Below are 16,176 nucleotides of genomic sequence, written 5' to 3'. Positions count from 1 at the left end.
TGGAATGTATGCTTACGTTGGAGATCTTCTCTCACATGTCCATGTTTTCCTGCAGGTGGTGGGCAGGGGAGTGGGAAGCATGCTCCGCGACATGCGGGCCCCACGGGGAGAAGAAGCGAACCGTGCTGTGCATCCAGACCATGGGCTCTGACGAGCAGGCTCTCCCGCCCACAGACTGCCAGCACCTGCTGAAGCCCAAGACCCTCCTTTCCTGTAACAGAGACATCCTGTGCCCCTCGGACTGGACAGTGGGCAACTGGAGTGAGGTGAGCTCAGGGCTCAGAGGGGAAACTGGCATTATTCAAGCTTCATCAGCCTCTGCCTTCCTTCTCATTATCCAGTCCAAAGTGACCCTAGGTAAAATTGCAAAATATCCCTGGCCTGCTCATTTTCCATTCATATGGGATCTTGCTCTCACTTGCTCAATGGTCAGCTTACTACCTGACAGGGGTGAGGTAGATTCCGCCCCACCTCACCCCCAATACAGGATCACAATGACTAATTAATAAATCAGAAGCTTGGCCGGGCCTGTTGTTAAACCATTGGTAGCAGATCAGGGACCTCCCACGCACCCCAAAAGTGATTTATAAAACGTTGACCAGCACATCACTATAGTTAACCCAAACCAAAAGAGTGTCACTTGACACTAAGAAAAATACCCTCGAATTATCCATCTGTTCACCGTGTGTCAAGGCCAAACCAGACCAAGGTTTATAACATCTATTATCAGACACATAAGTTCAGATGAATGTTGCATTTTCCCCAAATTAATTTGATCTAATTATCTGACTATAATTGGAAATCAGTAAGCTGGAAGGTTATGAAAAGCTCTCCCAGGCTTTAATTTTCTTTGGGTCACTTTGGCATCTGGTTTTGTCAAGCCTTGTCATGTTCCCAGTTATTAGTGGAAGGCCCCAAAGCCTCCAAGGGCCTCAGCTCTGCTTCCCTATATGCAGTTCAGTGAATAACCTAAGGAATAACTAGAAAATGCATGTTTTTAAAAAATTAACAGACCAGTGTTTAGAGATGGATGCTGACTTTATCTTATGAGCTTCCTTGAATAGCCATATGCTTCCATAATAATGCTCCCACTGGCCAGGCACCTGTAATCCCAGCACTTTCAGAGGCTGAGGCAGGAGGATCACTTGAGCTTAGGAGTTTGAGACCAGCCTAAGCAACATGATGAAACCCCATCTCTATTGAAAATATAATTAGCCTGGCATGGTGGCATGCCTGTAGTCCCAGCTACTTGGCGGGGGGTGCTGAGGCAGGAGGACCACTTGAGCCTGGGAGTTCGAGACTGTAGTGAGCTGATATCATGACACTGTACTCCAGCCTGGGTGAGAAAGTGAGACTCTGTCTCAAAATAATAATAACAATAATGCCACCATTGCTCAGGATATTTTAGGAACTCCTATGAGGACTCGGGACAAAATGGAGAATATCTGATTCAGGAGAATGCCACAGAAAGTCGATTAGAATGGGGCCTGATGGATAAATGAATAATGTGATCAAAATTTTTGTGTTTAAAAAATATTTGATTATAAATATGTGACAGATTGCTTTGCACCTGCTCTGAAAGAAGAATTCTAAAATGTGTGTAAGCAAAGGTACCATCTCTGAAGATACCTATTTGAAAGCAAAACATTCATTTAAATACAGCAGCTTTGATGAAACCTTATTTCCAAGACTCCCTTTTATTAGCTTATGTCACAGTTTAGGTTTATTTACCTTCTGAATCTGTACAGGATGTTCTCTTGGGCATCTAGGTGAAATTAAAAAAAAAAAAGAAAAGAAAAGAAACAGAAAGTGTGGTCCCTAGATGGTAAGAACTTCCATCCAGTGGGAGAGATAGGATCCAGAAAAGAAAAAGAAAAAAGGAAAGAAAGGAAAGGAAGGACAAAGGTATGCATGTAAAGAAATATACCTACATACAAAAACGGGTGTATTACTGATTCACTCACCAATGTATGTACACACATCAGTGATAAACCAAACATTCTTTTTGCTATTCCTGGGGGAGTATAATCACAGCATTTGGCTGTCCTGCCTTATTAGTCCACCACAACCTAGGTTTCTGTAAATTACAGTGTTGTCAAAATAAGGCTGAATAGAGTATTGTGACTGGCCTATTAAATCTGTTTACCAAAAATGTGTTGGCTGCATCCAAAACTGTTAATAATTCTTGTCATGTAGAATTTACTAATTGCCAACATCTTAATGCTTTTTCAGAGGACTGCAATTACAGATTTGGCTGAGGAGTTCTTATTGTGTTCATGTTTATGGGAAGCGTAGTAACCTGTCTTAACTGGAGAACAAGAGACCAAAAAGTTGGCATGATGTGAGAAGCACTCGAGTCTGTGGTTCCATATGCAGCCATTGCATAGTCAACGGACCACACACGGACAGTTTCTAGCTTCCACTTGACAGAGCTGAGCAGAAAGGCTGGGCCAATGTCGTCATTTAGAAGATGTCATTGGAGTGCTTTTAGTTAAATCAGTACCAAAATACTCATCAAACGGGTCTTCCTTTCTTCTCTCTGCTGTCTTACTAATAACCTTCTAATGAACTTTGCTGGAGTATGATGAAATGTCTTTGACATTCTAACTATGCCCAGATACTTTTTTTAAAGAGAGATGACATAGCGATTCTTGGCATGCAGTATTTATTGTCTAGATTTTGTCTGGAGACCAGCATTATTTGAAGCAGGATAGTACTTCAGCCATCATTTGGTCTGCACTGTGTCATTTGGGTCACCATGGATGGTCTAAAACTGTAAGGTTACTGATCCAAAAGGCCCAGTAACTGACAGCCTTCTAGACTGCTATAAAATGGCCTTCTCTGGGCTAACCTAAGAGAGAAGAAAGAGAAAGTACATTCATGAGCTCCCTTCCCTATCAAAGCCCTCCACCAACTCAAGCAGTAAGGGAAGAGTGGGCCCAGCCATGTCAGGTCGGTATACTCCTCCCTGTTCCAGCAGAAATCAGAAAGGGGAGTTCTCTCCCCTGCTGCCCCAGGCAGACTTTCCTGCCCACTGTGACCAGCCCCTTTTCTCTAAGCTTATGTTCTAGATACCTGACTCCCACCTCCAATCTCAGGTTTTACCAAGAATCTTATCCTGGTTTTGCCCACCCTACTTTGTGGACTTAGAGGGTAAAGAAGGGAACTCTATTGTAAATAGAGACCAGGTATCAAAGTTATTGTGGCTCCCTTGCTTCCCAGATACACCATTTCAGGGGCATGCCTTATGAGAGGCAGCCAGTCTAGTAGTGAAGGGCACAGTCCCTAGAGCATGGCTTCCTGGGTTCAAATGTGTATGTGTGGCAAACAGGACACTCCAAAAGCCAGGATGTCTGTGTTTGTTTATATAGTTTTCCTTTCCAAAGGCATTTCAGGCAGTTTACAGTAAAAGGGCTCTGGACATTGAAGTGGTGAACTGGAAGTTGTAGCCATGCCTGGGAGCAGAGAGCAACATGCTAAACATGAGAATAATAGGGTTATTCTGATGAAGCTTTCAGTTTAACCCAGTGCATCCAGACAACCAGGGCAACAAGGGCAGCCCAGTGGGTTCCATAATTCTTTCTATCTGATAGATGGAAGGGTACCTCTTCTTCAAGAGACACCCCTGGTACTCCCAATGAGAGCTTTAAAATAACTTGCCAAAATTACATGAGATTTTTAATAATGACTCCAAGGATATAACTAGAGAATGATTCAGTCAGATACTTTGTAAAAAGCTGTGCCATCTTTTTCCTTGGATGGATGGATGAATGGATGGATGGATGAATGAATGGATGCATGGATAACCACCATGTACTTAATAAATGTTTGATTAGTACATCCTTGGCAGAAAGGGAAGTGGGAAGAGTCCTGGCTGAGATTCCAGAGAACCATCTTAGTTCTGGTCTTGTATTGCATAAACTTGTATTGCATGTTATACAGTCTTAGGAAAATGATTTTTCCTTATAGGACCTCAGTTTCCTCAACTATAAACCAACATGTTATTTATCCTAGTAATTAGACTAATAGTAATGATGGGTGATAATTTTTCTAGATTTTCCAGCCCTGACAATCTCTAATTGTGTGGCCTTGAGCCAGTGTTAATTCTCTCTTAGCCTGTTGTCATTGAGAAACATAGGATTATTGTAAGAATTGAAGAAGATAATTCATGCAAACACTTAGCATAGTGCCTGGTAAATAGTAAGTGTTCACTAAATTATTATCAGACAAGAAGACAAAAGTCTATTTTCCATGCTAATCTGATTTTGCAAACCTTGCTCAATCAGTTGTACCCAAAGGTGCTGAAGGAACTGATCTGTGGCCCCGTAAGTTTTCACCTATCCCCTCCCTGAGCTCAAGGAGCTCATTCATTTTATGCATGAAACACTGTAAGTGCAGTGCTTCTGGCCTACAGATTTTTCAAGGGCCTGTACAACTATTTGAGACCTGAAAAAAAAAACCCTCATGCATTGCTTCTATAAAAACAAAAGGACCCTGCAAAATCAGAAATCAATATTTAATTATATATTAATAGCAAATACACACCAAGCATTTTGTATGCATTGTTACTATGTATTATGTATGTATCTATTAAGTACTTTTATGGTTATTAGCACATTTAATCTTCACCATGACTTATTGAGCCCCATTTTATTAATACAAGTGAAGAAACTGAGGCATAGAAACATTTAGAAATTTGTCCAAAGTCACATGTTGCCAGGATTTGAATGCAGGCAGCACAGTGTCTACTCTGAATGTATACTTTGCCATACTGCATCTCAGATATCTGCAAAATGTAGCAATATGACAGTTTTTCATATTCATAAGAAATGTTTTCCGTTTGGAAATGATTTGTAGGCTGGCTTTTCTCATTCTGTTGGAATTTCAGACTGTGCTTAACGATTGCTGAGAAATCAGAGCCTCCCCAAAATTAAATGTTACCCTCACTGAATAACTTCAAAAGCGCAGGAAAAAAATAAAGCCTTTCGCAAAAGATTTGAATAGACATTTCTCAAAAGAAGGCATACTCGTGGCAAACAGGCATATGAAAAGGTGCTCAACATCATTATCATCAGAGAAATGCATATCAAAACTATAATGAGATACCATTTTTACCCCAGTTAAAATGGCTTACATCCGAAAGACAACAAAAACAAATGCTGGTGAGGATGTGGAGAAAAGGAACCCTCGTACACTCTTGGTAGGAATGTAAATAGTTTAACCACACTGGAGAACAGTTTGGAGGTTCCTCAAAAAGGTAAAAGTTAAGCTACCACGTGATCCAGCAATCCCACTGCTGGGCATATACCAAAAAGAAAGGAAACCAGTCTATCAAAGAGATATCTGCACTCCTATGTTTGTTGCAGCACTGTTTACAATAGCTAAGATTTGGAAACAACCTAAGTGTCCCTCAACAGATGAACAGATAAAGAAAAGGTGGTACATATACATGATGGAGTACTATCCAGCCACAGTAATGAATGAGATTCAGTCATTTGCAACAACGTGGATAAACTGGAGATCATTATGTGAAGTGAAATAAGCCAGGCACAGAAAGAGAAATATTGCATATTCTCACTTATTTTAGGACTCTAAACATCAAAACAATTGAACTTACGGACATAGAGAGTGAAAGGATGGTTACTAGAGGCTAGAAACAGTAGTGAGAGTTTGCAGGGAAGGTGGGGATGATTAAGGGGTACAAAAAAAATAGAAAGAATGAATAAGACCTACGATTTGATAGCACAATGAGATGACTATAGTTAATAATAACTTAATTACACATTTTAAAATAACTTAAAGAGTATAATTAGATTGTTTGTAACTGGAAGGATAAAAGCTTGAGGGGATGGATACCCCATTCTCTATGATGTGCTTATTTCACATTGCATGCCGGCATCAAAACATCTCATGTACCCCATAAATATATATACCTACTATGTACCCATAAACATTTTTAAAAAGTGAAATGGAAAAAAAAATTCAAATTTTTTTTTATAGCAAAAGTTACATTTTACTTGAGACGAGAAATGCATTTGAATATATTTGATGGGACATTGGTGGACACTCTAAAAGCAGACACACCCAGAGTCTAGGAAGATCTTTAACGGACCCTTCCTGTGCCTGACAAAAACACACAAACAAAACATTCACTTAACCAAGGTACTGAGAATCGATACAGTACAAAGCTCATCACAGGGGTGTTGGAATGCAGAGTAACCAAATAGACCGAATGCTGATGTTCACAAATGAGCTCTCTCTGGCTCTTGGGACAGAAGGCGTGGCTCAAAAGGCAATGCTATGTCTATTGCTAAGTGGGAAGCAAAGCTAGACTCATGTGAAGTCCCTGCCACCTGAGGGAAGAGAGAGCATGGAGGGATAAGGACATTTTTGAGAGTCGCTGACCCTCTGGATTCCCCAGTTCCAGGCACTCCTGTGGGGCTGGCCGCCTGATATTCTGACCTTGTCACTCCCTCTTTTGGTGTGGAGTGTCATTCGTGTCAACATCTCAGTTCTTCCCAGGCAACAGTAGCCTGTGCTCGGCCAGGGTTTCTGGAGGACAGATATGGGCACCTCTTTTTGCAACAACTACTCACGAAAAACCAGCTGAGAGCTATGTTGATTGTCCTCATCAGGTCTGATTTGTTTTAATTACCTAGGCTACTGTCTCAGTTCCCGAGGGCTGCCCTAATGAAGTACCACAAACGGGGCAGATTAAACAACAGGAATTTATTGTCTCACATCTGCAGAAGCTACAAAATCAAGGTCAAGGTGTTGGCAAAGTGAATTCCTTCTGAAAGCTGGGAGGGCAATTTGTTCCATGCCTTTCTCCCAGCTTCTGGTGGTTTGATGTCAATCTTTGGTGCTCATTGGCTTGTAAATGCATCACTTCAACCTCTGCCTTCATCTTCACATGACATTCTACCTGCCTGTGATCTCTGTGTTCAGATTCCCCTTTTGATATGGATACCATTAGGCCCAACCTAATGACCTTCTTGTAACTTGATTACCTTTTTAAAGATCCTTTCTCCAAATAAGATCAAATTCTGAGATTGGGGGCGTTGGGATTTTGACATATCTTTTTTGAGAGAGACACAATTCAACCCAAAACAGATACCTATGTGTTTTAGCTTGTTTTCAAAGCTGGTGTTTGCATGAGAGTTAATTATTCATGTATAAATTTCTGAGATTGTGCATTCAATGTTTTAATGCCCAAAGTATTCACTGTTTCTCTACTCAGCGCTTTAGCCCAAACCCTCTGATAAACTCCAACTGTGTTTTCAAATAAACTCTTTCTCAGCGCTACAGCTCAGTGCCAATTGTGAGCCTCCTCACTCCCAACAGTGGACCACAGGTTGGTGGAGTTGATAAATTTGGCAGCAAACCCCTTTCTCGGTGGGTTCCCCCACAAGAAGCCTATATCCAGGGTGGTGACAAGTGAGGGCAAAATGACTCCCAGAGAGCAGGGTAACAGATTGACATGCTGCTTGCATAGTCCAGGGTTCAAAATTACGAGGTAAGGGTGTACGATAATCATAGCTGAAGTTGTTTTGGAGAATTCTGAAACTACCAATTGAGATGGGTTTGGAGTGTGGTGTCGTGTACTGCATTTATCTCATCTGTAGAGCTTGACAGTTCCTGAGCAGATTAACACAGTTGGAAGATGTACTGGAAGAAGCGTGAAGCTGAATACAAAGCAGCAATGCCTGTTCTGCAGTGACTAGGAGAAAAGGCAAGTTCGTATTCAGGCCCAATAAGCTTGGTAGACAGCTAATACTGTCCAGCTGGGCGTACTGTGTCCCAGGACTAAGGAATGGCAATCCTTAGTTATTTGGAAGATTCAACGTCTGCTGGCTAAGAAAAGTAGATGTGGATGAAAGGTTGGTGCACTGAGGGACGTATAAACTCCTAGATCCCAGGTCTTCATTAATCAGGTTTTGGGTTGCTATTTGGGAATGAGAACTATAGATGAGATCATCAGCTTTTCCAAGAGAAGTTAAAAATCAGGAATTTTATTAACATAAAATTTCTAATTTTAAAAATGTTGGCTACTATTTTGGTTTTTGTGTTTTGTTTGTTGGTTGGTTGGTAGATTGGTGGGTTTTAAGATTGAGCAAGCCAAAGAATACATGTCAGTGGGCCACATGTAGCCGTTAGGCTGCTACTTGGGACTCCTCTTCAAAAACCATCTTCTGCTTCAAAATATTAAAATCTAATGTATTTTAACTCAGCAACCAGCTAGATAGCTGAAGTGGTCTGTCTCTGTGTCCCCACCCAAATCTCATTTTGACTGGTAATCCAAATTGTAATCCCCATGTGTTGAGGGAGGGACCTCATGGGGAATGATTGGATCATGGGAGCAGTTCCCCCATTCTGTTCTTGTGACAGTGAGTTTCCTTGAGATCTGATGGTTTTATAAGGGGCTTTCCCCCTCTTCACTCTGCACTTCTCTCTCCTGTCACCATGTGAAGAAGGACATGTTTGCTTCCTCTTCCACTATGATTGTAAGTTTCCTGAGGCCTCCCCACCTATGCAGAACTGCGAGTCAATTAAACCTTTTTCCTTTATAAATTTCCCCATCTTGGTATTTCTTTATAGCAGCATGAAAACAAACTAATACAGTAGCTATTCTTTACTCCTGCCTTACTCTTTTAGGTTGAGCAAATTCACACCATCAGTAAGATTACTTAGTTCTTGTTATTTGTAAATTTGAAAACCACATATCCATCTGTTAGCTTTAGGAAATCTGAATCTAAAAACATGCAGCAGTAAACCATTAGGGGGTGTGTGGGTCTCCACAGTATCTTGTAGACATGTGCCTGCACCTACCTCACCAAGACAGCTGCTCACTTCACACCTCCCTAATGAGACAGTTCTGTGTGACACCCACAAGGGCAGTGGAAATTGGGGAACCCCAAGCCTTTTGTTGTGATCACTATTATTATTATCAGCATCATTATTAGAACAGTGATAATAATAGCTTTCCATCACTAATTGTCTTCATATATTATGCCACCTCTGTTAAGCCTATTGTTGAAGGTAATCTGCACAGTAGCCTGCAAAGGTAGGTGCTGCTGTCTCTGTTTCCAGGTGAGGAAGCGGACTTAGTCACTGAATCGCGCAGGGAGTTAATATGATAGATCAGGGAATTTAAGCTATTTCTCAGAGGTTTTATAGTTTTTTTCTTTTTTTTTTTTTTTTTACTTCATAGTTCACTGGGGAGGTGGAGGGGATATGCCCCTATAATTTTGCATTTTAAAAATTTTTGTAAAAGTGTACAAGTAAAGCTAACTTCTTTAGAGATACTAGCAACATTTCAAGTCAAAACAAACCAAAAAGAAAAAGAGAAGAGAAAGAAAAGAAAAATAGAAGCGTTTCTTATTATGTTACTATCTAGTCTAATACTTCATGGAAAGGAAAGCCAAAAGAAGGTCACCTGCTGCCTGAGAAGAGTTGGCAGTAGCTGGGATCTCAGTTATCAGTCAGCTCTCAAGATTGAGCCTGCCTGAGGCAGCCAGCATGGAAATGTGTTCACACATACAAAACTGATGAATTTTACAAAGTGGGGATTTGAAAATCCAAGAAGTTCAGATTAGAATGTAACAAATGGAGAGGGAGTCCGCATGACTAAAATAGATGGAGCACAGAGTATCCTCCTACAGAAGAAGGGAAGAAACAATGCAGCACATCAGGAAGATAAATACCTCCTGCCTTCCCTTTCCAGGTCCAGGGAGAAGTGAGTCATGGACCATGCCAGAAGAGACTGTTGCCTCCCTGTCAGGCTCCGATACTTGCAGTTGGTAGCCTCCACTTTGGTAGGAAATGAGTGTGCATTAAGCATCATTTCCGCCCAAATTATTTTTATTATTATTTCAAAACAAACCTGGAAGTTCCACCTTGGAGCAACTTGTTTTAATATTTTGTGGACATCTTAAGTCAACAGCTTCACTGGTTGGGTCCAAATCCACAGTTGGACACTCCTTCAGCTGTACATTCTAAAGAGCTGATTTCACAGAGCCGTTTTACATCAGTGAGTGATTATGTTTGATTGAAACAAAATAAAGGAGAAGTTTTCTATGTCAATATTATGTTCCTACTTAGAGAAAATTGAAAATAGAACTTGAGAAGGCAAGGACCTTAAACTAAATGCAGAAGCTCATGAGTGAGAATTTTTCCATTCCTGATTTTTTTTCCAGGTAAAAGAGTCACTTAATTAATATGTACAAGGTGATCACTGTGTCCTCAGAACTATCCTGGAATTCCATTACGAATAAAAAACAGTTCCTGCCTTTGGGTAGCTTTTCACAAATCAAAAGTCACTGAGTAAACTCCATGGACAGCTACTTGTACAGTGTGTTGCGCTAGGTTTGGGGATGGGGGTAAAAATAAATCTAATGCTGGCTGCGCACGATGACTCACGCCTGTAATCCCAGCACTTTGGGAGGCCGAGGCGGGAGGATCATGAGCTCAGGAGATTGAGACCATGGCTAACACGGTGAAACCCCGTCTCTACTAAAAATACAAAAAATTAGCTGGGTGTGGTGGCAGGCGCCTGTAGTCCCAGCTACTCGGGAGGCTGAGGCAGGAGAATGGTGTGAACATGGAAGACAGAGCTTGCAGTGAGCTGAGATCGCGCCACTGCACTCCAGCCTGGGTGACAGAGCGAGACTCCGTCTCAAAAATAAAATAAAATAAAATTAAAAATAAATAAATAAAGCTAATGCTTATTCTACAACTGACTTGCTGCCTTTCAAGTGAGTTCCTGGGTCTCAGGTTCCTCACTTGTGGAAGGCAGAATAACAGTTCCTTCCTTGTACATCTCATAGGGACGTCGTGTATATCACACAGAATAATGTCTGTGCAGCCCTCTGAAATCATTATGCAGTCCCCATCCTTAAGAAACCTGCTTTGAGGTCAGGGATACATGATAAAGAAATGTAAAATGACCAGAGAAGACCCCTGGGTGGTCTGTGTTCAAGTACCAACTGTTTGGTGGTTGACTTCAAATGCCATTGGAAAGAGAAGCTAAAAATGGAACTGTTTGGTAAAAGTATGGATTTTTCAAAATATTTAGACATTTCGTGTTTTATAGCAACTCCGTATCTGCCATCCACATGTATTGAAATTGATGCGATGAACATTCTTCACCATGTATCCTGAGGAAGGCCCGTTCCATTAGGATTCCCCCAAAGGCAGTCTAGCTGCTTGGGCTTCAGCGTGGCATACAGAATATGGAGGGAACTTTGGGGAGGGGCCCCTACCAGTACCCCAATGTATACCTCAGTGCCATGCTAAGGGATTCACCTAACTCCTTGGGAAAGGCTATTTCCTACCTTTGATTAACTATGTACCTTTAAATTTTAGAGTAGGTCTTGGATCTATGCACCTGTGTGAGTATGGTGATTATCTAGCTTTTAATCTGATTCCACCTGCCACAGGCAAGTGAAAATGGAGCGTAAGGTACCTGGGGAAAATGTGTGAGTTATGATGGTTGCTTTCTAAATATAAAGGGAAATGTTCCTTATACCAAATTTCATATTCCAGAGAATATGCACACATTATACATTAATTTAATAAGATCACAATCCCAGAAAAGAGATAATGTGACTTACTAGCTCTTTAAAAGGTTTGGTGACTTGTGTAAACCATTGCACTCATTGTGGATCCCACCATCCACGGTTCACAGCCCAAAGGGAATGTAGTTTGACTACGTCATGGTTTACATTTTCAGTTGGTAAAGAATAAATGGTTGAGACTGAGTCCCAGCTGGTCTCCAGGATATACATATTTCCGTGGAAAACTGAAAGAGCACAGAAACCAAATGTAGAGATAGCAGACAATTTTAGCTGCGTAGTTCAGTTTCCATCAGGCCTGTTTTGATCTGTTATAGACCTGACCATGAGAACAAAAGCATCTTCTCTCACCAGACTAACAGCTGTTTCTCTCTTCTAGTGTTCTGTTTCCTGTGGTGGTGGAGTGCGGATTCGCAGTGTCACATGTGCCAAGAACCATGATGAACCTTGCGATGTGACAAGGAAACCCAACAGCCGGGCTCTGTGTGGCCTCCAGCAATGCCCGTCTAGCCGGAGAGGTCTGAAACCCAACAAAGGCACTATTTCCAATGGAAAAAACCCACCAACACCTGAGCAGGACCCCGTAAAGCCCGTCCCTCTACCTACATCCAGGCCCAGAATGCTGACCACACCCACAGGGCCTGAGTCTATGAGCACAAGCCCTGCAGCAATCAGCAGCCCTCGTCCTACCACAGCCTCCAAAGAAGGAGACATGGGTGGGAAACAGTGGCAAGATAGCTCAACCCAACCTGAGCTGAGCTCTCGCTATCTCATTTCCACTGGAAGCACTTCTCAGCCCATCCTCACTTCCCGATCCGTGAACATTCAGCCAAGTGAGGAAAATGTTTCCAGTTCAGATGCTGGTCCTACCTGGGAGGGAGGCCTTGTAGCTACAACAAGTGGTTCTGACTTGTCATCTTCCCGCAACCCTATGACTTGGCCTGTGACTCCATTTTACAATACCTTGACCAAAGGTCCAGAAATGGAGATTCACAGTGGCTCAGGGGAAGACAGGGAACAGCCTGAGGGCAAAGATGAAAGCAACCCTGTAATATGGACCAAGATCAGAGTACCTGGAAATGACGCTCCAGCGGAAAGTACAGAAATGCCACTTGCACCTCCACTGACACCGGATCTCAGTGGGGAGTCCCCGTGGCCACCCTTCAGCACAGTGATGGAAGGACTGCTCCCCAGGCAAAGGCCCAGTACTCCCAAAACTGGGACACCCAGAGTTCAGGGGATGGTTACTGAAAAGCCAGCTGACACTCTACTCCCTCTGGGAGGAGACCACCAGCCAGAACCCTCAGGAAAGACAGCAAACCATAGCCATCTGAAACTTCCAAACGACATGAATCAAACAGAAAATACTGAACCAGTCCTGACTGAGGAGGATGCAACAAGTCTGATTGCCGAGGGCTTTTTGCTGAATGCTTCCAATTACAAGCAGCTCACAAACGACCACGGCTCTGCACACTGGATCGTCGGAAACTGGAGCGAGGTAAGACATTTCCTACCCAAGGCCTGGTGTTACATGGAAAAAAGCTAGGAGTGTTAGATTCATGTGAAAATTTCAAAATGAACTTGCATTAAAATATATTCTGTGAAACAAAAGGAAGCAGTCAGACCATGCCCTCACCTCCCTCCTTACCCCCCTAACTCTCCAAATGGAAAAAAAAAAATTATATAACTTGTGAAGTTTTATAGATATATTGTCTAGCATTTAATCTGGTTCTACCTGCCACAACCAAATGAGAGTTCCTGCCTTGTACATTTCATAGGGATGTTGTGTATATCACACAGAATAATGTCTGTGCAGCCCTTTGAAATCATTATGCAGTCCCCATCTTTAAGAAACCTGTTTTGAGGTCAGGAATACAAGACAGAGAAATGTAAACTGACCAGTGAAGACCCCTGGGTGGTCTATGTTCAAGTGCCAACTGTTTGGTGGTTGACTTAAAATGTCATTGGAAAGGGAAGCTAAAAATTTATATATAGGGAAGGAGAACAAATGCAGTGAGATATACTGAAATGTACCCTGAACTAAGCCAGGAAGCCTGGGCAGTCGGCTGTGTAATCATGGCAAATTCATCTATCTTTCTGAGCCTTTTTTTTGCCTACAGAATGATAAGGCAAGTGTAGATTATCTCTAATGTTCCTTCCAGCTATAAACTGCAATGATCCTATGATGAAGGATGACTGAAAAGGCCTGAGTTCACATTTCAATAAAAAATCTAGTTTTGAGACATGGTTTAAAATTGTGAAGTAATCACAGATAGAATGGAAACCTAAGACAAAACTTGTTAAAACAATTGTATAGCTCGCCATATCAGTGATTTTTTTTTCTTTTGTTTTTGGTTTGTTTGAGTGCTTGCATTTAAAAAATTCATTTTGGCTTATTGAAAGAATTGTAATATAGAGGAAGAAGAAAATAAGCATGACGACATCATGCTAGCCCCTATTTTCATGCTCCAGAAATTTGGCTAGATATTTGTCTTTCCATTTCTAGAACTAATTACATCCTTTGAAGCATCAAAATCATTTCTCACCTATTTGAAATCTGAATATGCAGTATACAAACTTGTTAATATAATGTAACAATGCAAAAGAGGACTTTGTGGCAAAGTAATCACATGTTCAAATCATTCAGCATTTTTATGACATTTCATGACTCATCTCCCCAGCTAAAGGGAAGTAAACTATTAGCAGCTAATATAAAAATAGCAATTTTAAGTATAACAATTTATAAAACACGTAATTTACAAACCATTTTCACAGGTAGTCTCTTATTTTTCCCTTTTGATGGTCCTGATGAGTAGGTAAGTGTCTCACTGATACCAATTTACAAATAGAAAAAGAGATTTGTAACAGTTAACTGATTTCTCCAAAGACACAATTGGATGATGAACCTTCTATCTCTTCCCACTCTGATCTGCTATCTCTCTAGTGTATTTTAGCACCAACTGACAACTATAAAAAATTCTTTTATATAAATTAATCAACATCATTGGTCATGGAATTGACTAGAAGCAATAAATAGGTAAATTCAAACCATCTCCAAAATTTCTTGCATTAAATAACATAATTGTTTGCATTTGAGCTATGTTTTCACTTTGATTTATGTTTGATTTCTAAAATGAGTTATCACATTTTCTGTCATCTTATCATCTCCATTTAGAGATAAAGAATTCTGAGTCAGAGATAGAGAAGATTTTCATGCTTACAGTAAGCCAATTTGTTGAAGGAAGGAGATGAATGGGTCTCATGACTCCTGACATTTCAGTCCTGTTTCGTTCCTAATCAGTTTCTTTCCTAAGCATGCATCAGGCTTTATAAGCATGATTTTATGCTAATGAGCATAAATTCTCTCATTTAATCCTTACCACAGTCCCAGGAGATTGGTAGTATTTTCCCTATTGCAGAGGCAAGGAAACTGAAGCTGAGAGAATTTAAGTGGCTAGCCAGAATTGTACAAACCTGTGAGCTACGGGGATTTGAACTCAGACAGATGGACTTCAGAACCCATGACCCCTGGCTCTGCAAATCAGAAAATATTACCATCCTCTGTGTCTTTGATTTTATTTGTTTCTTCTTTGGTCATATTACATATGAAAATAATGCCAGTTATGTGGTGGCCTTGGGTAGACAAATGAGAAAATCACATAGTTCACAAGAAAGTTCTTTAAAATAACGTTGAGGCCACTCATGGTTACTTGAGTTCACAGGGGCGAATTGTCCCTCTATTACCACAGTGGGTCCAGGCTAGATGTTTTGAAACAAAATGGATCGTTTTAGGTGTTTTTGAAGTGATAGTGTTCGGATTCCCCCAAAGGCAGTCCAGCTACTTGTGCTTCAGCATGCCCTGCAGAATGCGGAGGGAACACTGAGGAGAGGCACCTGCCAGCACCTGTCAAACAGTACTCTCAAGTATATATTTTCTTCCTAAATCATGGTATCCCTAAAGGGCAGATAAGCAGGACTACTGTCTTCCTTCAGTCGACGCGGTTTAGACAGTGTGTGGCTTCTGGGGACTGAAAAACAAAGAAAACAAGTTGTAGAAGTGGAGGCTACTAATTAATTTGTATTTTGATATTTAGTTAATGGTGATAAGGTCTGAAAGCACTTACAATTAATGACACTGTGGGCCATGAGAATAAAACAGCCTAGGTCAAACAGAATAGGAAAGAGTAGATGATAAAAGGCATACGTGTAGGATTGATATCAGAACCATTCAAATACAAATGACATGTGTGCGTATGCATATGTAATTAGAAATCACACTTGCCTACATTCACACACATTAGGAGGGCTAGGCTCCTGTAACAAATAAAACCCAATGAGTAATGGCTCACCAGAAGAGATGTTGACTTCTCAGTCATGTGGCAATACAAGGTGATTCCAGTCTGCAGTGCTGATGGTAGAGGATGGTGCAGTCATTGGGGAACCCAGGCTGACAATGGCTCTACCATCTTCCCATCATCAAATTTGCCCCGGGGTCACCATCCCAGTCAATCAGAAAGGGAAGAGAGCATAGAGGCACTCCTGCAGGAGGTTGTATGCCCCAAGCCTTGAAGTGCAACAAATCACTTCTGCCTACATTCCATTG

General features: G+C 41.3%; 1 protein-coding gene across 1 annotated transcript in view; it reads left to right on the top strand.

The window, feature by feature from the left end:
- The window catches only part of ADAMTS12 (ADAM metallopeptidase with thrombospondin type 1 motif 12), a 389,831-nt gene that overhangs the window by 330,342 nt on the left and 43,313 nt on the right, over positions 1 to 16,176 (top strand). The window contains exons 18-19 of the mRNA XM_003899561.4: positions 56 to 266; positions 11,953 to 13,071. Of these exons, the coding sequence (XP_003899610.4) occupies positions 56 to 266; positions 11,953 to 13,071 (1,330 nt within the window). The remainder of the gene's footprint in view (positions 1 to 55; positions 267 to 11,952; positions 13,072 to 16,176) is intronic.

The sequence above is a fragment of the Papio anubis genome, chromosome 5, assembly GCF_008728515.1.
Source record: "Papio anubis isolate 15944 chromosome 5, Panubis1.0, whole genome shotgun sequence".
Taxonomy (NCBI): domain Eukaryota; kingdom Metazoa; phylum Chordata; class Mammalia; order Primates; family Cercopithecidae; genus Papio; species Papio anubis.
The sequence above is the reverse complement of the archived record's forward strand: the minus strand, read 5'-3'. Positions and strand labels throughout refer to the sequence as shown.